The sequence below is a fragment of the Cupressus sempervirens genome, chromosome 4 (genome assembly GCF_028749045.1).
Source record: "Cupressus sempervirens isolate cs-2001-9-10 chromosome 4, ASM2874904v1, whole genome shotgun sequence".
Classification (NCBI taxonomy): domain Eukaryota; kingdom Viridiplantae; phylum Streptophyta; class Pinopsida; order Cupressales; family Cupressaceae; genus Cupressus; species Cupressus sempervirens.
In genome coordinates, this window is record NC_143121.1 from 439,780,129 (window position 1) to 439,804,761 (window position 24,633).

Genomic DNA, 24,633 nt, shown 5'->3' on the forward strand with positions numbered 1-24,633 from the left:
TCCAGATGGATGGATGGATTAAAGTTGTGAACATAAATTTTGGTAACCTTTTGAAATGTTTTCTTGGAGATAGACCTTCTAATTGGGATTTGATTTTGGCACAAGTTAAATTTGCATATAACAATTTTATGAATAGAAGTAGTAAGAAAACTCCTTTTGATCTTGTAAGTGGCAAGAGTCTTAGAGGAAATGGTGAATTGATAAAATTGGATGTTGAAGTAAAGAATAATGCTAAGGTCGAAGAACTTGTGGACTTTAATGAAGAATTTGTATGAAGAAGTGAAAGGTAATCTACATGATGGTAATCAAGGATATAAAGATACAATAAATAAAAGGAGAAGACATGAATTTTGAAGTTGGAGATGAGGTAATGGTACATTTGAAGAAATAAATATTTCTAGTTGCCACATATAGTAAGCTAAAGTTGAAGAAGTTTGGGCCTTGTAAGATCTTGAAGAAACATGACAGTGGTAATACTCTTGATGTGGAATTGATTAAGGATATGGATATTTCACATTTGTTTAATATCTCAAACATCTTTGAGTATCATGAATTAGATGAAGAGACAACTAATAAGCCTAATATCCTAAGAAGAAGATAGCAGGAATTTAAAATATTTTGGATGATCGAATTAGTAAGAGCACCAAAGGAAAGGATTACAAAGAGTATTTGGTTTAGTGGCAAAATAAGCCTATTGAGGACAATTCTTAGATCACAAAAGCTAAGTTGGATCTTTATGATACTTCTCAGAGCACCATACTTCTTGATGTGGACATCAATACTTTTGTTATCCCAAGTGTCTAATGTAGGAGCATCTTGAGTATCTTGGCAATCTTGCATCAACCAAAAAGATTTCCTTTCATTGTTCTTATTTGTTATTTGGAGAATGGCAGTTGCTATTCATGGTTTAATATTTTTGGAAAGTTAGCACCTTAATGTGGACATATAGTGGATCCTTTGGCTAAGACCACATAAATTAATTCCATTACATCTGGGAGTTATCCTTCTCTTTAGTCAAGGCATGCTAATTTCCTAGTAGCTTGAGTAATTTGTAGGGTTGACTTAAATGAGGTTTTGTGTGACATCATGGCATCCCGTGCACTTGGGAACTATTGTCATAAAAGATTCCACCCTTGCCAAAAGGTAATCTTGTAAAACATGGAAAACAATCTCCAAGCTATGGAACTTGAACTATGAGATTGAGTCTCTGGAGAAGGCCAACTTCCTTACTATCAAGGTGCACCTAACTACTCTTTGAGAGGAAAAGGGAGAAGGAATGCATGAAAGAAAACTGTCTAATCTAATCTAAAGGGGGTGATACACTGAAATAGTTTGTTCAATCATATCTCTGCCTAACAATGCAGTATTCATCAATATGATCTTAGAAGACACTGATTCAACATTTGTTTTGACTCAACAAACACATACATATCAGATTCCAAATTGATATTATGAGGAAGGGACTTCACTCCATAACATTCAAAGGGGGCAATAGTAGATGCTTTTACGCACTTTGAAGAATGAAAACAAATACATTAACAAAGGTAAGAAGGTTTTACACTTATATTAATGGAGAATGAGGCACAGTAGAGATTACATTCACTCATAAGCAAAAGGAAAATTATAGTAGCATAGCAGAATGCTACTACTAGAGAATATAAAAAAATGACTAACCCTAAGAAGGGTTACAAAATCTGCTTTTATAATGCAAGCATAACTCAAAAAGCTTCTACCCTAAGGTAAAGCACAAAAAATATATTTAAGATGGCAGAGAACAATCATTGCAAATTTGGAGAAGAAATTCAATCATGGTACACATCCAAATGCAAGAATGTCATATCTATTCATTGAACAGACACCCTGAGAAGACAGAAATGACGACCATTAATGTTTCGATCAAATAGATGGATAACCAAGTGGTGATGGAGTGTCCTTTGCATTTATCAAGCATGGAGAATGATGAAATTGGTTGAAGGTGACTGAGAAGATCAGATCCACCATTTAGAGTTGTTTCCTTTTAGTTATCGTTGTGCCAAATTAGATAAATCAGCAAGTCAACTAGGCTTGACTATCTAACCCTGCCATGTGGCCTAATATCGTTTGAAAATTCTGCCACCTTATCTATCTTCTAACTTTATGTTGACCCATTGACCCTGCCCTAGTCGCATCTTCACCAACTTTTTAATTTGACTAACTATTTAACCTTATGAAGTCACGAACATAGTCAAACTAACCATTATCGCTTCTTCACAGCTTATCCCCAACACTTCTTACTAATTGTTGTGACTCGGCGAATGCATGATTCTAAACCTTCGCATTGTCATCGCATTTTTCCTAGCTAACATCAAATGTCAATGACCCTATGAACCATGGGGGCCTAACCACCAACATACCATTCATGTCGTCACGACTTAAACCTTGACTTAACATGAAATGTCCATGACTTTGTGAAAATGAACTTAACTGCCACCTAGGTCCACTGAGACACATGTCAATTTGTCACTTTGTCGCTATGGATAATGGCCTCACATCTTTGGTTAGCAACCTAATGATGACGCTTGATCTACTTTCAATATGATGGTCTCGAAGATGCATTAATTCATGTTAGTACCTTGACCAATCAGAACACTGCCTTATGCCAACTCATCTGAAACCTCCTTCTTGCCTATGGCCCACAGTTGGAGAAAAGGTCCCACATGTCTACATGTCACATCTTCATTATCTCATTGTGGAAAATGAATGTACAATTTTCCATAGCGAAATAGTGACAATCATTGATCATCTTCAATTTGATAGTGGACAAGGTATGTCAAGAAACTGGCCAACTTTTGTAAAGCTCCAATAAAACTTCACTAGCTATACCTCGTCTAACAACTCCACTAGCCGCAGAGAAGGAAGGCCCACCTAGGATACATGGCATGCTATATCTATGTCTCTATGACTTTTGATCATACATTTTTTCATAGTGATAAAACGACAATCGTAGATGCAAATTTGATCGACGGTTCTAATATTTACTAACCACTACACATGACCCAAAAGGAAAAGGCCCCACCCGAGGTGATGGCACATTGTCGCTATGTCATTATATCTTTTGGTTGTGCAACTTTTGATAATGATAAAGAGACGACTGTAGATCCTAGAAGATTGGACGGATGAGAAGATGTGGGCCTACCAAGATTTTTATAATATGCGACCACATGAAGACTTAGGAAATAAAATATGAACTAAGGTTTTAAAAGTATATTGGACCATTCAAATATTTAAAAAGATGACTATTGGACATGTTTGACAAGAAAAACCTAATTTTGGTGGGAGGGCAAATATGACTAACAATTTTGGCGACTCAAGGAGGACACTAGCCTGTTAAGTATATGATTAGTGACCTTGAGTATCTATTAGGCTATAGAGTCATAAAAACATGAAACCTGCACATTGTAAACCCACAACTTTATCTTTTTCTTCTCTGTAATTGCAAAAATTATGAGACTCCACCTCCTCTGCAAGCTCAAAATCTTCAAAACTTGGTTATCTCTAGAAGAACAGAGAGACAACCTATGCTCGACACTTCTTGGAATTGGAAGGATATCATCGTTAGGCTTGGATAATTGCAAGGCATTGGCCTACTTACAATTGGTGATCACATAAGTTCCACTCCAAAGAGCATCAAATTTGGAGTGTCTGCCTAGTTTTCCTTTGTTTGCATCCCATTATAGGACAAGATCTCCTTCTCTAAAAGCCCTAGCGTTGGCCCTCTTGTCAAAGCTCTTTTTGACCTATTGATTTTGTATCTCAAGAGTCTACATAGCTTACTGCCTCTTTTCTTCTAGCTCCATTAATTCTGCCATCCTAACAGTCATGGCATCATGTTCAACTAGCTCCAATTGATGAACTAACTCTAGGGAGGGGAACTTGAGTGAGATAGGAAGTCTTGCCTCCCTCCTGTATGCCAACATGAAAGGTGAATTTCTAATGACCCTCTTAGTTATAATTCTATCAACCTAAAGGGCAGTCTTTAATTTTGAGTGCCAACACCTCTGGTTGTCCTCAATGGTCCTCTTCATGATTCTGATTAGGTTCTTATTAGAGGACTCAACCAAGCCATTGTCTTGGGGGTAGTAATTTGAGGAGGTGTTCAAATATATACCATGGTCAACTATCAAAGAACAAATATGGGTCCCAACAAAAGACTTAGCATTATCATATATTATTGTTGAAGGAACACCAAATTTGGTTACAATTCCATCAATGAATTTAACCACTAAAGTCTCTATGGCATCCTTCAAGGCTATTGCCTCTATCCACCTTGTAAAGTAATCTATATTAGCTAAGATCCACTTATGACCAGAGTTGGAAGGTGGATTGATTGGACCAATAAAATCTAGCCCCCATTGGGTAAATAGTTGATTAACCTAAATAGGATAAAGGGGAAGGGATGCTAACCTTTGTTTTCCTAAAAAAGAAAGCACACTTATCACATTTCCTTATATACCCATAACAATCATGGAATAGAGTTGGCCAATAATAACCAGCTCTCATGATCTTCATAGCGATTGTTCTAGCTGGGAAATGGTCACCATCAAGACCATCATGAAATTCCTTGATCATCCTATTAGTTTGATTAGTGTTGATGCATCTCAATAGGGCTCCATTGAAATCTTTTGTAAATAGAATCCCACCTACTAGGAAAAAAGGGATAGACTACAATCTGAACTATCTCCTTTTGGCCCTACTTAACCCTTGTGGATATCCTTCTCCTAACAAGAAAGTTGTCATGTCCTGCATCCAATCATTTAGATCTTCATCCCCTGCTGGTTTTGCATTTTCTATAACTAGAACAACTTCTGCAATTGGCTCCTAGGATGAAATCTTTTCATTGCATAGTCCTTTGCCTCTGACTAGCTTAGTGATCCTAATGTCTATGTCATACTCCATGACCTTAGTGATCAATCCAACAACCCTTTTCTCATTGACATCTTTATTCAAGAGGAAGTCCTTAACACTTGCAAATGGAACTAGGAGTTGGATCTTGTTATGTGATAGCAAATGTTTGAATTTTTTTTAAGGCCCTTATGATAGAGAGGACTTGTTTCTCCATATAACTGTACTTATCTTCATAGTCCTTTAGCCCTTCATTGAAAAAGGCTATAGGTTGTTCTTCATTTGTATCATTTAGTTGTGTCAAGATAGCTAAGATGCTTGACTCACCTCCAAGGGTATAGAGAATGAAATCCTTATCAAAATTGGGATTGATAAGGGTAGGAGTTGATGCTATTGCCTTCTTGATCTCTTCAAAACTAGTTCTCCCTCCTTTGTCTAGGTAAACACCATATTCTTTTTTAGCATAGTTGTAAGGGGTTTAACCATGGTAGCAAGATTAGGGATAAACCTTCTCAAGTTGATTCTACCAAGGAAGCTTTGTAGCCCTTTCTTATGAGTAGGAAGTGGACGATCAAGAATTTCTTATGTTCTTTCAAGATTAATATCCAAATCATCTTTAGACACAATATGTCCAAGCAACTTCCCTTGATTAGTGGAAAACACACGCTTGGATTCCGTAATACACCATATTCTCTAAATTTAATGAACACTTGCTTCAGATCACCAAAATGATCTGCCACATTCTTGGAATAGATTGTTATATCATCAAGTTAGACCAAGACAAATCTCAATCATGTTCTTGAAGGCCATCTTCATTGCCTTTTGAAAATTAGCACTTGCATTAGTTAGTCCAAAATGCATCTTACTAAAGGCATAAGTGCCCCATCTAGTAGTAAAGGTTGTATTGTATGTATCAGACTTTTGGACTAACACTTGATTATAACTAGAAAACCCATCTAAGAAAGAAAATTTCTCTAAACCACTAACCTTGGACAAGATTTGCTCCATGGAAGGGAGAGGATGGTGATCTTTAAGAAAAGCCCTATTAAGGTCCCTAAAATCTATACACAATCTAATTTCCCCATTCTTCTTCCTAATGGGAATAAGGTTGGCTACCCAAGAGGAATTCTTAATAGGGAAAATGATATTAGCCTCTATCAGTTTGGATAGCTCCTTTCTCATCATAGGCTCAATCATAGGGTTGACTAGTCTCTATTTTTGTCTAACAAGTTTTGCATCACTATTCAAATCTATAGTATGTTGGAACAAGCTTGGGTCAAAACCCTTTAAATCATCATATGTCCATGTGAATACATCATTGAATTCTTGACATAAATGAACAAAATTTTCTTGCTCAACTTTAGAGCATACCTTTCCCAAATTGAGAGTCTTTCCATTAGCAATTGCAACTAGTATGTGATCATCTTTATTTGTAGTGAAGTTCAACCCCCTATTCCTTTCTTGATCACCAGGGTTGAAGATACTCTCCAAAGTGATTAGGCCCTTGGGTAACTTGTTTGAACAGAGGCTCATGATTTGATCACCATACTATCCTTGCAATTTGGATTGGTTCCTCTTTAAGAGTTTTACCACATTTTGTAGAAAATTGACAATCTACACATCAAAGTCAAAGACTTGCCAATTGGTATTGTTTTTTGGGATTTCAAGTCTTACCACCACTCTAATATGTTGCTTCTTTTTATCTTCAACATGCTATAGTACATCATAGTGAGCACCAATTGCTGCAAGTTTGTCAGCATGTTTATTTTCTCTCCTAGGAACACTCTAAATGTTGAATGCTTGAAAACCTTCAAGAAAATCCCATACTCTGTGCTTATATGATTTGAGGAGGTTATTCTTGGTAATATGATTTGAGGAGGTTGTTCTTGGTATTGTTGTTTGGGATTGCAAGTCTTACCACCACTCTAATATGTTGCTCCTTTTTATCTTCAACATGCTTTGGTACATCATAGTGAGCACCAATTGCTACAAGTCTGTCAACATGTTTATTTTCTTTCCTACTAACACTCTAAATGTTGAATGCTTGAAAACCTTCAAGAAAATCCCATACTCTGTGCTTATATGATTTGAGGAGGTTGTTCTTGGTAATATTCTAGCTTCTTACTTAATTAACAACTAGTTCAATGTCTCCAAAGACCTTTAGAGCCTTGATTCCTCTCTTTTGTGCAAGTTGGAGACCTTGGATCAGAGCTTCAGACTCTGCTACATTATTGGTGTAGCTAAATTGGAGCCTATAAGAGAAATATGACTTCTTCAATTTAGGGGAAATGAGCATGACACTAGCCCCTGAGCCATTTTTATCTCTTAAGCCATCAAAAAAATGCTCCACAATCCATTAGTGTACTCTTCCTTCTTTATGAGATCAGGAATAGGAGCATCCTTTTTTTGATATACAATATGTGTTGAGGCCTATCTCTAGGGCTCCTTGTACTAGATCAAACTAATAAGCAATGGCCCATTCATCTAAGAGATAATCAGGCACCTCTACCAAGGAAGTAGTAGGCTCTTGTACTATGTCCATATCCTCTTCTTCAGAAATAGTGCAATTCATGTTTATGGGACTTGGAGTATAGGTCTCTATATGATTGAGGACTAGGGGCTCTACTCTTATGGAAGCTTTTATTCCATACCTTGTTCTAAAAAAATAGTAAGACCAATCAAATGAAATATAGCCACCTATTTGTATAGTGAAGTCTCTGGAAAGACATATTGCAAATTTTGGTTTGACCTTAGCTACTGATATATCTTATGTAACAGTACAACTAGGAAAGCATGTAATGCCATCTCTACATTCTTTAAGACTCCTACAGTCTTGTAGAGCTACCATCTAATTGGAGCACATCCCTAACTATGGGCTCATATTTGATGCCAAGGATATTAGCTACACTTTTAGGCATTGCTGAACTACTAGCCCTTGAGTTAATCATGCAATTATGGACTAGTTTATCTCCTATAATCAAGGAAACATAAAAGGGAGTATATCTAATTTTCTTACTTATTTCTCCTCCTTTTATTGGTTGCATCAAGCTTGTTGCATGTTCCTCTTTAGGTAGTTGATCCTTCACTTCTATGCCTTCTAACTTCTGTTGAAGTAACTTCCTTTGTGATGGCATAGTAGCAACAACATCCCACATAGGGACACTAACATTGGTCCTCTTCATCTAGTCTACAATATTAAGAGGAATACCAGTTATTTTGCTTTGGGATTTGGGAGCTATAGGGATTATTGATTGAAATTAAGCACTCTAAGATTCAACCACACCCTTGTTGCTTGTGTTCTACTTATGCTGAGGAGCAACATTGGATTGAGCATTCATCATTGGCACATGAGGAGCAGTACCTAAAGTAGAAGCTTGATTAGGTGAGGGAGATGTAACATCTTCCATAGCTCGTCTCTTACTTGTAGTATTGTGAGCTATAGCATCATGATTGGCATGACAATGCTTCTCTGATTAATGGTTCATGAAAGAACAATCACCCTATTGTTATAGATGAGAACCCTCAGTAGGTTGACTAACATTGTATTATTGTCCTATTGGTTGCCCCTATTTAGTCAATGCTAAGTAAGATTTTTCTTTTTGACACATGCAATATCCATAGGAATAGTTACAAGAAGGGTAGAAATCTTGATCTTGAGCAAGATTATTTTGGGAGACTAATGCTTTGTTTAGCTTTGTATTTGCAGTATGGGTATTGCCAATAGGTCTATTTTGATTATAGGGAACATGACTTTGATTTTGATTTGGAGGCCTATTATGCATGGGATCTTGATACTGAAGTTGGGGAGGTTTATTCTTTTGAGCTTGTTGTCTTTCTAAGGTCACCACTTTGTTACTCATCTTTTGTATTACTGAGAAGCTATCCTCTAGCTTCTTCTCCTAACCTTGCAAATTCTTGTCTATATTTTGCATCATGAACTGCATCATATCTTTAATTTCATCTATCCCATTTGAAGATGTAGAGGCTAAAGGGACAATAGCAAGGGGTTGACTTGTAGATGTGGTAGGGATAGGGGCTATAGCAAGTTGATGATCGGGCATATTAGGAAAGAAAGGCATTGGGGGCCTTGGAGCTAACTTTCCTCCTCGTATCAATATGTTTTCTATCTGTATGGCAACTTCATAGGCATCAAGAAAAGTATCTCCTCCCATAGATTGTAGAGTGGTAGCAATATCGTGTTAAAGGCTCTAAGGCAATACAAGAATGCATTACCAGGGGAAGGCTTTACTGCAATAGGTATTCTATCCCATGTCTTCTAAAATCTGTCATATATTTATGGGGTGCTCTCTTGATAGTTGTTAGCTACTCCAAAAGTGATAAGTGATCACTCCTATCCTCAAAATGCTTACAAATTCCTACTCCTAACCCATCCCAATCAATAATAGAGTTGTGAGGCAAACCGCTATACCATTGTAATTTTTTTCCCTTTAAGGATGAAGCTAGAAGCGTAACATCAACATCATCCTCTATAATACCATGTATATTGTAGACATTTGAAATTTCTTGAATGTGTTCTATAGGAGAGACAAAAGTTTTACCAGTGAAATTAGGTATAATTTTAAGAGCTGACATTGGAATATCATTTATTTAAGCCAATAGGAGAAGAATCCCACCATTAATGGTGGCAAATGCATGTGCTCTAGGATATTCCATATGGTATAATAACCTATTCAAATGAAATGATGGCACCCTAGAGGCTGTGACCTATCAACAGGAGGAGTGAAGAGAGATCTTGCAAGCGTATGTGCTACTGTTGCACTCCTAACTAGTGATAGAGATAATCTATTTCTCTTTCTTCTAGGGTTTGAAAATGAGAGTTCAAAGTATTAAAAATTATCTCTAGAAGATGCTCTTATATGGCCTTTGAGCATGAATCACAACAACTTGGTCTAAAAACTAGAATATAGAGTTGGAGTCACCAAGTACTTGAAAAATGAGCCTCTAAAGTCCTAAAATGCTAAGAGAAACGCTATCTTCTCAGCATGTATTTGAAGTTCTTCACTTTGACACTAGTGAACTTATAATGCTTCGACTGTTAGTCCCATCGAGCATGCCAAAAACTATTGTCACAAAATCTTGCACGCTTGCCTAAAGTTTTTACCTAAAGGCGACCTTATGAAACATGGAAACAATCTTCAAGCTGTGGGACTTGAACTATGAGATTGAGTCTCCAGAGAAGGTTGACTTCCTTACTATTAGGGTGCACCTAACTAATCTTTGAGAGGAAAAGGGAGAAGGAATGAATGAAAACAAACTACCTAAGATAATCTAAAGGGGGTGATGCACCAAAATAGTTTGTTCAGTCATATCTCTGCCTAGCAATGCACTATTCATCAATATGATCTTAAAAGACACTAATTCAACCTTTATTTTGACTCAACAACCACATATAGATCATAAACCAAATTGTATTATGAGGAAGGGACTTCACTCCATAACATTCAAAGGAGGGCAATAGTAGATACTTTTATGCAGATTGAAGAACAAAAACAAAAACATTAACAAAGGTAGGAAGGTTTTACACTTATATTGATGGATAATGGGGCATAGTAGAGATTACATTCACTCATAGGCAAAAGAAAATTTATAGTAGCAGAGCATAATACTGCTGCTAGAGAATCAGAAAAAATGACCAACCCTAAGAAGGGTTACAAAATCTACTTCTATAGTGCAAGCATAACTCATAAAGCTTCTAACCTAAGGAAAAGCACAACAACTACATTTAAGATGATAGAGAATAATCAATGAAAATTTGGAGAAGAAATTTGATCATGGTACACATCCAGATGCAAGAACATCATATCTATTCATCAAACAGAAACCTTGAGAAGATAGAAATGGTGACCATTAATGTTTTGACCAAATAGACGGATAATCAGGCAGAAATGAAGTGTCCTTTTCATTTATCAAGCATGGAGAACCATGAAAGTGGTTGAATGTGATCGAGAAGATCATATCTGCTATTAAGAGTTGTTTCCTTTTTTTTATCGACATGCCAAATCAAATAAATCAGCAAGTCAACTAGGCTTGACCATCTAATAGTGCCATGTGGCCTAATGTTGTTTGAATATTCTGCCACCTTATCTATCTTCTAACTTTATGTTGACTTGTTGACCTTGCCCTAGTTGTAGCTTTGTCACCTTTTAAATTTAACCAACTGCTTTACCCTGTGAAACTACAAACATAGTCAAACTAACCATTTTCATTGCTTTGAAGCTTATCCTCAACATTTCTCACTAACTAATGTGACTCGATGACTGCATGATTCTAAGCCTTCGCATTGTTGTCATGGTTTTCTTGGCTAACATCAAACGTCAACGACCCTACAAACCATGGGGACCTAACTGCCGACATACCATTCACACTGTCATGGCTTGAACCTTGACTTAACATGAAATGTCCACGACTTTGTGAAAATGAACTTAATCGCCACCCGGGCCCACTGAGACACATGTCAATTTGTCACTTTGTTGCTATGGATAATGGCCTGACATCTTTGGTTAGCAACATAATGATGATGCTCGATCTACTTTCAATCTAACGATCCTGAAGATGCATTGATTCTAGTCAAGACCTTGACTAATTAGAACACTACCCTATGCCAACTCATCTGACACCTCCTTCTTGCTTGTGACCCATAGTTGTAGAAAAGGTCCCACACATCTACGTGTCACATCATTGTTATCTCTTTATGGAAAATCAACGTACAATTTTCCATAGTGACATAGCAACAATTGTTGATCATCTTCGATCTGACGGTGGATAAGGTATGTCAAGAAACTGACCCACTTTCATAAATCTCCAATAAAAATTTTCCAACTGCACCTCTTCTGACAACTCCAATAGCCGTAGAGAAGGAAGGTCCACCTGGGATACATGGCACCTTGTCGCTATGTCACTATGACTTTTGATCATACATTTTTTCATAGCGATATAATGATAGCTGTAGATGCAGATCTGATCGACGGTTCCAACATTTACTGAGCATTGCACATGACCCAAAAGAAAAAGGCCCCACCTGGGATGCGTGGGACATTGTCATTATGTAGTTATGCCTTTTGGTCATGCAACTTTTGATAACAACAAAGTGACAACCATATATCCTAGAATATTGGACAAATGAGAAGATGTGAGACCACCAGGATTTTTATAATACACAACCACATGAAGATTTATGAAATAAAATATGACCTAAGGTTTTAAAAGTATATTGGACCATTTAAATATTTAAAAATATGACTATTGGACATGTTCGACAAGCAAAACCTAATTTTGGTAGTAGGGAAAATATGACTAATAGGAACCTCTTCTTAGATCACATGTGGACCTATCTTTGTCCCCACATAAGTTAATTTTCTTGTTTGAAATGTCACTGAATTCTCCTTTGGGTAGGACCTATAATTGTAATAATTTGCTCGATAAGCTAATTGTTGGAAACTACAATTGGAGTAATCGATACGTTGCCATTGATGTCAAACCTATTAGAAAGACAATGTCAAATCTACTGAAGAGACATTTACTAACACTCTAGAGTGCCATATCATTTGATTGATGAAGATGATTTGAAAATAAGAGATCATGAGAGGAATTAGTGAAAGGTTGAGTTGAGATGTGTTAAGTATCATGAAAACACAATGGGCACTTGATAAGTTAGTCCTTGATAAGATAATGTGTTGTTCGATCAATACATGAAGTGTAGAAGATACTTAGACAAAGATAAGAGTTGAATCAAGTCAAAAGGATAATCTTGAACAAGTATCAGTATTGCACAGTCAATGAAGAAGCTAAAGCATATGATTAAGGAACTTAATTAGAAACCAAATGAAATAGTTGAAGCCAAGTGTTAGTTATTGTTGAGAAAATGTATAAAGAAGTGTAGTAATGGTCGAACAAGCCTATTGATGCCGAGTGAGAAGGTATAGTGTGTGTTGAGTTACATAGTGATGATCGAGCTAAAGAACATAGTGATTGCCAGGTGACAACAAAAGTTACAACTTGAGAAAGATTTGATTTTGAGATCAACATTGTTAGAATTTTGAATTAATCAAAGTGCATGGAAGATAAGGATTGATGAGTTGGCGTATTTAATACATGAGGAGAATTTGTTACATGATCAATGGAAATAATATGATCAAAAGTTTCTAGAAGGAGAATAAAGAGGATCAAATGATTCAATGAATCTAACCTAACGCTAAGATCAACAGTTATATTTAAGCGAAAAAAGATCAAAATTACCTATTTAAGGAGACATAAGGAATGAAATTTAAGGTTGGTTCATTGTTGATTGCGATCTTAAGGAGAAGCTATAAAGAGGAGAACAACATAGGTGAAGTGTGATTTCTTGAGGAGATGCCAACAAGATCAGTTAATGGAGATATCAATAAAGGCCAGTCAATGAACCAACATATATGAGTGAATGGAGAGCTGAATTTGCAAAGTGAGTTGTACTTTATAGATCAAACCTACTATTACATTCTAACCATTGTACCAATCCAAAATCCTTCAATCAAGGTTGACCTAACTATCATTTTGTAAATCCTTTAATCAAGGTGACATTCTAATGGAATGATCCAAAGTCCTCTAACAAGGCCACTCCTAACATGGTGATTAAATCCTTTAACATGGTCACATTTAACAATGTGTTGTATAATCATGTTTAACATGGTTGAATCTTAATTGCAATAGATTTCCACAATCCATGATATTGTGTTAAAGCTTCTGAGCAAGATTGTGTGAGATTTTTATAAGCATCGACATTTTGGATCATACTCAATGATCCATCATCAGGGTTGACTCTTAGCCAAGCTCACTTTAGAAGAGTGAAAATTTGGTAGCATGTTACTTGGTGGTTTTTCCCAAATTGGATTTCCATGTTAAATCTTGGTGTCAAAAGTGTTATTTTCAGGTGTGGATGTTATTGGTTTGCATGCTATATTTTACAATAGTTTATTTGATGATAGTCGACACATATAGAGACAGAGATTTAAGTAATTGCATGAAATGTTAAATTACTGAAGATGTGCTATATAGACCAAGTGGGTATTTGTGATTGATTAATATGTTTGAAGTGATTAAAAGTTGAATTGGTACATTTGGACCTGAGGATAACTAACCCCCCACCCTCTCAATTATTCTAAATCATTATAATACTGACTTGTGGTCTTCTTGGCTATAAAAGTAGAGATCTAAGATTAAGAAGGACATACAAAGTTAGATATAAGGAAATACAAAAGGTTGGCTCTACAAGCCTAAGCTCTTAAGCTTGCTGATTGTAATTAAATGTATATGGTTGCAAGCAAGTAGGCCTAATGCTTGACATGTTGAATGAAATTTATCTCTCAATAGTTGCATTGATTCCTCTATAATTTCTTGTGGTTTCTCCAATTTGTTGGCTTCTGTGTGCAACTCAAAGCAAGCATAGCTGGGAGGTCTCTCTTTTGCCCTCTCGCCTTGCGTCATAATGAGGATATCACCACACACTATCAAGTAGAGTATGAAAGTATCATTATTTGTTTCAATATCTTATATGTCAAAGACATGACAAGTGGAGACTAATGACATAAAACAAAGCTTATTGATGTATCACTTGAAGAACTTATGAGAGCTTTTTCAAAATCCATTCTTATTGTGTCTCTTAAGCAAAGTTGTTAGGTTGCTTTGGCCTTTTTCTTAATATTTCGATTCTTCCATAGTTGGGTTGTTGTTTGTGTTTGTGCTATCTGTTGAGAGTGATTTGTAATTGAGTTTTAGATCGAGAAAAAAAGTTGTTTCTACAATGTTTTAGGTCCCTTCAAAGCTTATTTTATCCTTAATAAAAATGACTTACTTTTATTGCAATTATACATTTAAAATAAAATTTGATTAAATCTTTGAAAGTTGATTTTGAAGAGACCTCTCACTATCTATCATGATGCGAAGTGTCTCGGACGAGTCACAACTACAAATCCTAGGTAGATAGCAATACATATCACAATCCTATATACCTACACATAACCATCACATAAAGTCGATCAATAGTTGACTTTTTACAATAATATAATTTTTTTCTTTTTACATTTCACTAGTCATTGCAACAAATAATGAAAACTCCCTTAAAAAATGGTCGAAGACAAAAAAAGAAGAAGAAACAAATAAGACATACATGGGAGAAATTACTTATATATATTTTTAGAGCATTACCAATCAAACATATTGTCTAAAATGAAGACAAATGAATAATAATACATATGCTTATTGGTTGGATAACCTAATTTTTGAACCATATCAAACTATAGAATCCCTCTTAAGACTTAATAGAACTATAAAAATTATAGTTAAATATTTAGAAATTGATTTTAAAAGACACACTTTGCTAAGTCATCCAAATGTCAATATATATATATATATATATGATGAATCACCCCTCCAAACCTTAAATAAATCCTATCATACCCCATCTACTTAGGTATAACAACCATATAAAGCTAACCTAGGGGACTATGACCTCCCTACCCCTCTTAACTCACATGCAAGGCCCAGTGGGGCTTTTTCAATGGGAAAACTAAGCCATAAATGTGCTTGGACAGCATGATGGTCGGCAGGGGCGTATGGTCGTCCTTAGAAAGCGGGAAAACTCCGAGAGCGGCCAAATCACGGGGTCCACCAATAGCGTTAAAGAAAAAGAGGTCTCATAGATAAGCTTTCTGACTGGTCCTCTTGTAAATTCTCAACTGTGTGTTAACCCAACCCAAGTGGCTGAGGGAATTAGCATCTTTTGTGCATCTATTGGCGACATTAATACCAGCAGAAGAAGCTTACACGTGTTCAGAAGAGCTTCAGCTGTAGGGTCACTTACAGAGCCGCAGGGACACGTGAGCGCTAGAGGAGTGTATAGCAACAGCAGAGATTCTTCTCCATTCTTCAAATTGGGAAAATTTCGCCTTGGATTGTGTGCCATTTGTATCTCGTAGCAGCTATAAGCGCTCAAGTCTCTCCCCGCTCTTCGCTTCTCTCGCTAACTTCGGGAAGTTAAAATCTATTTCCAGGTAGGTATTTATAATTTCTTGCTCCTGTTTTTCCCAGATGACGAAGGTCTTCTCAAAAAGATTTTATTTTTTCCGTTTTTTTGGTTTTATTCATGTCGGTGGGTCGATTTTCTTTTTATTAGTAAAGTGGCCTTTTACTTTGAATCGTAGATTTCGATGGGGGAGTTATCAATGGTTTAGATTGTATGGTGTGCGAATGCTTGACGCATAGGTTGTTGCAGATATATGGGTGTAACACCCTATTCCCCGTCCACCCACTTTGAATTCGGGCTTTTTGTTTTTCCTTTAATTCGGAAGCAGCCGGGTTTTTTCTGGGTGCAGTGTTGTTAGTGGGAAGTCAGTACATGCGGCAGTTGCTTGGAAGTCGAGTTTCTGTGTTGGTTTATCTGTTCATGGACCTTTTTTTAGGGTTTAGGGTTTGGAATTATCAATTGGTTTTAATGGGCACTAAGTGGTGAAGGTAATTATGAAAGTGGTAGGTGCATCACTTGGAAGCCCTTGTTGGTGAACTTCGTTTCACAAAACTGGGTGTGATGGAGTCTACGTGACCTAATGTGCTTGTAAAGCAATATCAATATGAGTTTTTGTTTGTAATCAATATACATCATTTCTCGTGATGAGCTGAATGCTGATCCCTAATCCTGGTATGTCGTTCCTGCATAGATTCATAATTTTCCGATGATTGTGGATGGCACAAGTTTGATGTCGTTAATATAAGTTTGTTTTTAACAATTTGATTTTGGAAACGTTTAGTGTGCCTTGGCAGTTCGTAAGTTTTTGTCGTGCATTGTCAGCTTTAGTCCCTTTTAAGTTCTGATTAGTGTTTTTGCAATAATGCGAGCCTTTATAATGTGGGGTTTAAAAACATGAATTGAATTCTTACCTAAATGAGTGTTTGCAAGGGATTTTGAAAGTAATAATGATGTCACAGATGTTTGGGGGCTAAATTTAAAAGCTTCACAGAATTGGTGGTGGATATGGAGTGTTCAAAATCTGATTTGAAATTACTATGTTGTCCAAGAATGAATTACTCAAAGTCGCATGCCCCTGCATTGTGTTCCTGGTGTGACTTGTCTGTCATAAACAAAATGCAATTAGATTACTATCAAACCGATGTACTTTCAAAGATTTTCTTTGGCTATGGTTTATTAGATAGCAGCTAAATCATACAAATGGTTGTTTTTGTGGTGTGGTACTTCTGTAGTTGGGTGTTATTTTCTTCTTAGTACTGGTTTATGTTGCTCGTAGAAATGGTAGGTTCCTAAGTAGCTCCCGATGATGGATTATGGAACCAGTCATATTTTAACTAACACCAGAGATGTTTATTGGAGCTGCTACTTTCTACAGTCTTAATTTAAGACAAATTGTGAATCTATGTTTCTGGATTCGATTGTGTATGTTTGTTTAGCATCAATGTTTCAGATCTGTGATCCATCAGCTGTGATGTTTTCTTGCTTTCTCTCATCCTGATGATGGAAAAAATTGATGCTAAAAGATGTACACAATTGAATCCAGAAATGTGGATTCACATTTCTAATGGATTGTGGAAATCTGATAAGATTAAGACATTTATTGTGTGATTGCATTCCAGTAACTCCATTAGGGTAAATGCCCCATCATTATCTGGATGCCTTAGTTTAGAACAATTGTTGTTGGTCCACATTTTGCAGATCTGGTTAATTGTCACAAAAAGAGGCATTTGTGCAAAATATTTTTCTGCATTAAAGTAAATTTGTGATAAAACATATGCATTAACAAGGATTAACTTTATGGGCATTTAGGAAGCAGGGATCATGTAGGAAGTACAGGGTGTTGGAGTCTGTGAAGTTTTTAAAAAAAAAACGACAAGCACTGTGAGGTGTTAGAAATTTGAAATGGCTTGTCTTTCTATTGAGATTGGAATGAAAAAGGTGGTAGTATGTGATTAGATAATTAGGCAAGGCATCGAATGGTTTGAGAGTTTGTAGTAACAACAGGTTTTCCAGAAAATGGGATAGAGAAGTGAAAGGAAATTCTAGGTAATTTTTTCTATATTTTCATGTAATTGTGGCATATGAATGTGAGTTTTTGAAAGTTTGCCAAAGTCAATAAGGGATTGAGCAAAGTGTTTGTGTAGGTCCCGGTTGAGAAGATGGAGCAGCAAGCCCCAGGACAACAGCAGCCGGTTATGGGAGTTGTAAGTGGTGCACCTCAAATGCCATATGGCACATCACCTTATCAAACAACCCAGATGGTTTCACCTGTTGCTCCAGGCTCTGTCGTTGGCTCTGTTCAGTCTCCTGGCCAGCCTGCAACTGCGTACCCTGCATCTGCTGCCCAGCTTGCAGCACAGCATCAATTGGCTTATCAACATCTTCACCAGCAGCAGCAGCAACAACAACAGCAGCAGCTTCAACTATTTTGGGCTAATCAGATTCAAGATATTGAACAAACTACAGATTTTAAAAACCACAGCTTACCATTGGCTAGGATCAAGAAAATAATGAAAGCAGATGAAGATGTTAGGATGATATCAGCAGAGGCCCCTGTAATATTTGCCAAGGCTTGTGAAATGTTTATCCTGGAGCTTACCTTGAGGTCATGGATTCATACAGAGGAAAATAAACGGCGCACTTTGCAGAAAAATGATATTGCTGCAGCCATAACTAGAACTGATATTTTTGATTTTCTTGTTGATATTGTTCCTAGAGATGAGTTGAAGGAGGAGGGCCTTGGCATTCCTAGAGGTCCTGTGCCTGTGGGTACTCCTGCTGAACCTGTGCCATATTACTATGTTCCGCAGCAGCATCCAGCACAAGTAGCACCCCCTGGTATGATCGTTGGGAAGCCTGTGGATCCTGCACTTTATGCTCAGCAACCTCGTCCCCCGGTGGCTTACATGCCACAGCAAATGTGGCCACAACAACAGATGCCAGAACAGTCCAGGGGCCCTCCTTCTAGCAATTGAGGTACTTCCAAGTTATTTTATCTTACCAGCAGTGAGCAGAGGTAGGAAGCAAATTGTGCATTTACTCTTTGATTTGAATAGAAAGGTACATGCACAATTCACTCTGGTGAGATTTGTTTCAATTAAATGCTAAAACTGTATGTAAATGAAGGATTAATTTTAGGCTTCAGCAAGCTATTATGTTTTCTTTTGTATTGTAGGTGCCACCATGGCTTCAAAATTGGTTAAATCGAATCAACAGAAATGATGTGAACTTTCTTTTTGAACCATGACTTTGGTTGAATTTCTTGTCTAGTTTTTCGAAAAGGTTATTATTATTATATTTTTATTCTATATCACCAAGATCATCAATGGTAGCTGCCTTTTGCATGTTATATTCAATTTCATGCATTTTACCATAATTTTGATGCTGAGTTACTACAAATTACATGCTAAATGCTTCTTGGATGTTAGAGTAGTTAAGAATTGTAATTGGGGATTCTATTTCTTTTAAATTAGTCTAAGAAGGAGAGATTAATGAATCCTGTTTAGTTGGTTGAGAAATACACTAATAAGCACCTAAACTTTCAGTAGTCTTTGTAAAGCTTTTTTTTTTTATGGTTATCATTATGGTGCTCTCTATTTTTGTCAAATCATCGGGCTATATGACATTCTCTGTGACTGCTGATTACACTAATATTTAATGTACAAGCCTTTATGTCCAATCTCGCAAAGTTCCTAGCCTTTTACTTTTGGGCCATACATTTAGTAGTTACAGTTGACTACGTATTCCTATACTTAAACCGGGTTCTGTCGTTATGAATTTGCTTCCAAATTTATGGTTTCTGCATCTATGGGATAGATGTTTACTCGATGTATACAGGGAAGACTAGAAGAGTTGTTACATCAAATTTAGTATGCAATTTTAAAATTTTTTCTTGTGGGAATGTCAATTGCAGGGTTCCATTAAGATGTTTAGACACTAGCTACCTGTATGGCAGAATGTGATTATTAATATTGAAAAATTCTGTTGAATGCATATTTATTCTACTGTTTAAAGCATAACAATTTTTATGCTGGTAGATTGCTTGTTAATTGTGAAAAGATTTTTTAGCGTACAGCATATTTGTGTCATCATGAAAACCATCTTGTTAACATCAGTTGCATTCACCCTTCCCGAATTCTTGTATTAGATCTTAGTAGATCCTAGGTGGCTTGCATGTTATCTTTTTTTTTCAATTATGGTAGTTGACTATTATTTTATGCTTTGACTATTATTTTGATTAGCATATATCTACTTAGAGTAAAGAAAGCGTGGCCAATATTTTGAATGAATAAAGATTTTTGAGACTTCTGACTTAAACTGCAATCGGCTAAGGGCAGACCTTATCCACACACACACAGATATACAGCATACTAGCATTCCATTTGCACTCTTTGCCTTGTAATTTGTGATGTTGGAGATATGTAGATTTAAATAATGCCTGATGAGAGTAGATGAAATTATTTCCATAGTTGGAGCTTATCTTTAACCAGTCTTGTTTTTTGGAGAACGTGTTAGTCTTATTTTACAGATGCTTTCTTTTGATATGCAGATGGCAAGTAGAATTGTATTACTTGCCTGGATAATAAAAAGACTTTATAAGTTGATCTCTGAAATCAAATCTTTATTTTGGCTCTAACTAATGAACTGTGGTTATATTGCCCTCATTCAAATTAATTTGGCCTCTGATCAGCCAATTGAATGTTCATATTTTACACTTTTGTCTTATTTGTATTATCTTATCTCTTAATTAGTTTTCATCTCTCATGAGCAGCTTGAGTTCCCCAACAGCGTATCATCTCATTTAGGCTACATTAGGATTTATGCATCAACACCCCTGAGCCAGCCATCTGGTCAATTCTGGAGACACTGTTAATTTTCTTGTATCACTCTATTCTTTCATGCTTCTTGAAATCAAGCTAATTCAGAGAACTTTGTTACCAACTCATGTGATTGCCGAACTCACATGTTTTGATGTGTTACCATTTCTTCACAAACAGCTCTTGAGTTGCACAACGTATTGAGAACTTGAAGCTATTTGTTAGCTAAAATTAATTTTAACTTGTTTCCACATTGTTGTGCTTTAAGAGGCTCTTCCATATTAAGCACAATGACGTAGATCAAAGCTTAAAATTAATTTAAGCTCTAATTATTTGTTTGTATGGTGTCTGCTTGTTTGCATTTGAAGAAAATGTGAGTCAGTTGTCCTAGAGACAGCTGTATCTTTCTGAAGAACTGACTCACACCTATTGAGCAGAGTAAGGGTTTAAAAATTAGTAATGTGTTCCAAGTTCTTGTTTTTACTTGTTTTCATTTTTTACTCAACTCTTTTTCCTTTTAATCCTCTCCATTGGGGATAATAATCATAAGGGTGTTAGGCACTACTGTTTCAGGCAATTTCAATTTGATGATATTATATTATTTTTCAGTCAAGTCTTTATCCTCCAGGCACAGTACTTGCTCTCTGGTTGCCCATTATTAATAGATACACTGTGGTATTTAAAAGCAAGGGATATGCCATCTCTTTCTCTAAACTTAAATCAATTCATAACACTTGGTACTTGATTGATTGGAACACAGTCATGATTAGTTTTGGCTTATTGTGCATTGTCAATTAGTTTTGGTTTGTAAATATAATATTGGGTCATTACAAACAGGAGAGAAATATTCTGATCAAGAGGATCCTTTCTGGAGGGCGGATACTGTGTCTGTGAGCTTTGAGATACCTGATGGAAATCAGCCTGTTGGAAATTTTCAGAGATGTCCATGTTTCTGTCTGTTTTCTACCATCTGTGGGCAGATCCAAGAAGGAATCCACAGCTATCATACCCGAAAACTTAGAATGCTAATATTGGGAAGTGAAAACTGTAAAAAATGTCTTTTAATTTCTTACTCAATACCTCAAAATAGCATGAAGACAACTTATAGTTTCCTATAAATCTTCAAATTAAAATAAGCTCTTGGTGTTTGGATTTTTAGAGAAAAGGAAAAAAAAACTTTTGAAACAACCAATTGCATGTGCATTTCCACTGGTGTACAGAGTCCAGACACAAAGATGTACCAGCAAAAGTCAGAGGCAAAAGTCAGTTCTCTGTGATGGTTATTCAATTAAGTTTTTTCGATACCTTCTTATATTTTCCTTTCCTTGAAGGAAGGCTTTTCACATTGTTTTTAAAAAAAATATTTTACCTTATTTGAGCAGATGCACCACGTGTATGCCAATCTTGAAAATGCATTTTCATTTTTTTTTGTATATTGCAAGTTTGGTATAACTTTTGTTATCTTCTGTGCTTTACACATTTCTTCAGTCTCTGTTAGGTAACACAGCCTAAAAAATCATTTAAGCATTATCACCCCCTCCCTCTTTGCACGATCTTTTGAAATCCATCTTTCTTTGTTTTAATTTTTGTTCAGTCAAGATTTCCTAATTATATCCATTTAAGAAATAGCGGCTCATTCTTAATTCTGCACAGTCAAACTTTTTTTCTCAAGCTGCACAATCGTTTTAGTGCTTCCTTCCTCCAGAAAATTTGGGGAGAACTTTGACCCACACTAAATGCTAGAAGCCTTGAACACAAGAAAAGTAGTTTACTCTGGGAGTGTCAATCTTACGTAACATGTAGCATTGTGTGAAAACCAAGGTGTATCTTCAAAGCTCTCTGTTTAAACTTCACAGTTTGCCAACTCCCCCCCAAAAATGATGTCAATGTTGTAATTACAGTAACTAGTTTCAGATTTCCTTTGGAGAATTCATGGGTCTTGTTTCAAAGTGCTGTTTTGGTAAGTTTAATCAGGGAGAGTTTTCAAATTTGTACACAAGTGCATTTAAAGTTGAAAACCTGTATCTTTGATCTGAGATTCATTTGGAAAATCTTCAGATAGGCTGGATGAATTGATGACCTCAGCTCCTTTTGTCAACCTGGTAGAGCAAGGTTGGCCTCTTTCTGTGGGGGACATAAACATTTGTAAATGACAGGGCTATATAAGTATACTATTTTCTTCTCCAGTCCAGATGTACATTGATACCCTTTTATGGTCATGTATTTGAAACCTTTGACCATACTTTAGGCCTTATTTAAGCACTTATGAAGGAGCACCTGATTTAAGAGAAAGTGGTTCACCGTATGGCTGTTTAGGGGGCAGCAGCTGATTCACCCTCTCATTAACCACTCATGAAGGAGCAGCTGAATTATGACATGATCTCCAAATCAACACCGTGTCAATGGTGATCACTGGGCTTAATCAAAGATCCAAGCGATATGCTTGGCGATTGTGCATTGCTAGCTTTCAATATTCTTTTAGTGACTCCAAACATCAAATGTGCAGCTCTTCTGGAGTTCATAATTTGTTTACCCTGGGCCATTTAACTTCAAACAACTTGACATCAAGTTTCCCCATCCAGTACACTGAAGAACAGATTAATTGATTTATATGGCAATTGTTTAGGGAAAGTAGTCACAAATATTGAGTATACCTTGGAAACATAGTAACACGGGGATGCATCCCCTCCCTTTTTGCCCCACGTACCGGAGATGGGGATGCATCAGGGACTTGAGCACTCCGTTCCCCCCTCCCCAGTGGCACTTCCAGATTTTGCCACCTCCAAGATTGGGGGACCTCCCGGTGTTTGGCTATTTGCTGATTTGACTATTCATGTTCGATGTTCAATGCTCCAATTCAATGCAATGTTCAAGTATTTACACTTTTACATATTTATATTTTATATTGTAATACATCTTTTCACAACTAGCATTTTAAGTACCATATGTATAGTATGTCCACCCCCCACCCCACCGTCCCTAAATGAAGGCCCCTCTGTCCCTCTATCTCTGGAACTTGTACCCCTGTACCCCAGGGCGGTGTGACTATGCTTGGGAATATAATTTGTAAAAGTGAAGTTCTGCTTTCTTGTCATTGAAGAGTTTGTTAAATTTCTTTGGAGCATATCCTTGCTTTGTATGAGTGGGTGTAAGCTGCTTTCATCAAGGAGCCTTTTAATTTGAGCATAAAGCTTTATGACAAAACTGTAGAGTTTGCATCAGTGTTCTAGGACATATTTTGATTCATTATTGGGATGAAAATAATATGGTGAGGAATGTGCAAGATAGCTGCAATGACAAAAGAGAATCTGCTAGAGAAAGGGAGAGACTTGTGTCCTAATTGTTTTGCATTAAATAATGATATTGGTAATTTTTTATTAAAATAAATATATATACTTTCTGTTTGTTGTCATTCTTATTATGTTAATAATTGGTTACTATCAAGGGCTTAGTCCCAACCCCTTGTGCTATTAGTAGTTTCCGTTGAGTGTTTGTGCTTTCTGTCTAGTGATTTTCATGTAGAGAATGTTAATGAATTTAATTTAAATTTTACTGATTTTTCTGGATGTCTGAATATATTCCTTGGTAAATTCAGGAGTCCTATTTAGATTTGCCATTGTAAAAATATTCAAGACTTGTCCAACTGTAGTGAATTGTTTGGCACATAGTGAGATTTTTTTGGAAATTATTGACGTTCATATTTTGATTGTGTTCAAATTGGGGGCTTCCTAAATTGAATTTTAAACACCAAATTAGAGGGAATAAAAATCCAATGCCTAGGCTTGGATGTGGGCCATTGTATGTATGCAAGCAGTCAAATAATCATTACAGTATGTCATCAGTGTCATCATGATCATGTTTCAGGTCTTTTGCATAAACCCAGAAGTGTTTGTGGTATGTTTCTGAAGTCTGTTGCTC

General features: G+C 36.4%; 1 protein-coding gene across 2 annotated transcripts; it reads left to right on the plus strand.

Moving 5' to 3' along the window:
• Positions 1–15,831: 15,831 nt before the first annotated feature.
• Positions 15,832–19,206, plus strand: LOC149561899 (nuclear transcription factor Y subunit C-4-like). Of its 2 annotated transcripts, none has more exons than XM_089825416.1 (2): positions 15,832–15,926; positions 18,043–19,206. In XM_089825416.1, exon 2 carries the CDS (start codon positions 18,058–18,060, stop codon positions 18,871–18,873), a length of 816 nt encoding a protein of 271 aa, XP_089681542.1. In that variant the 5' UTR covers positions 15,832–15,926; positions 18,043–18,057; the 3' UTR covers positions 18,874–19,206. The 2 variants fall into 2 exon arrangements, with proteins under 2 accessions (XP_089681542.1, XP_089681543.1); XM_089825417.1 differs by lacking the exon at positions 15,832–15,926 and adding an exon at positions 16,179–16,570.
• Positions 19,207–24,633: the final 5,427 nt, after the last annotated feature.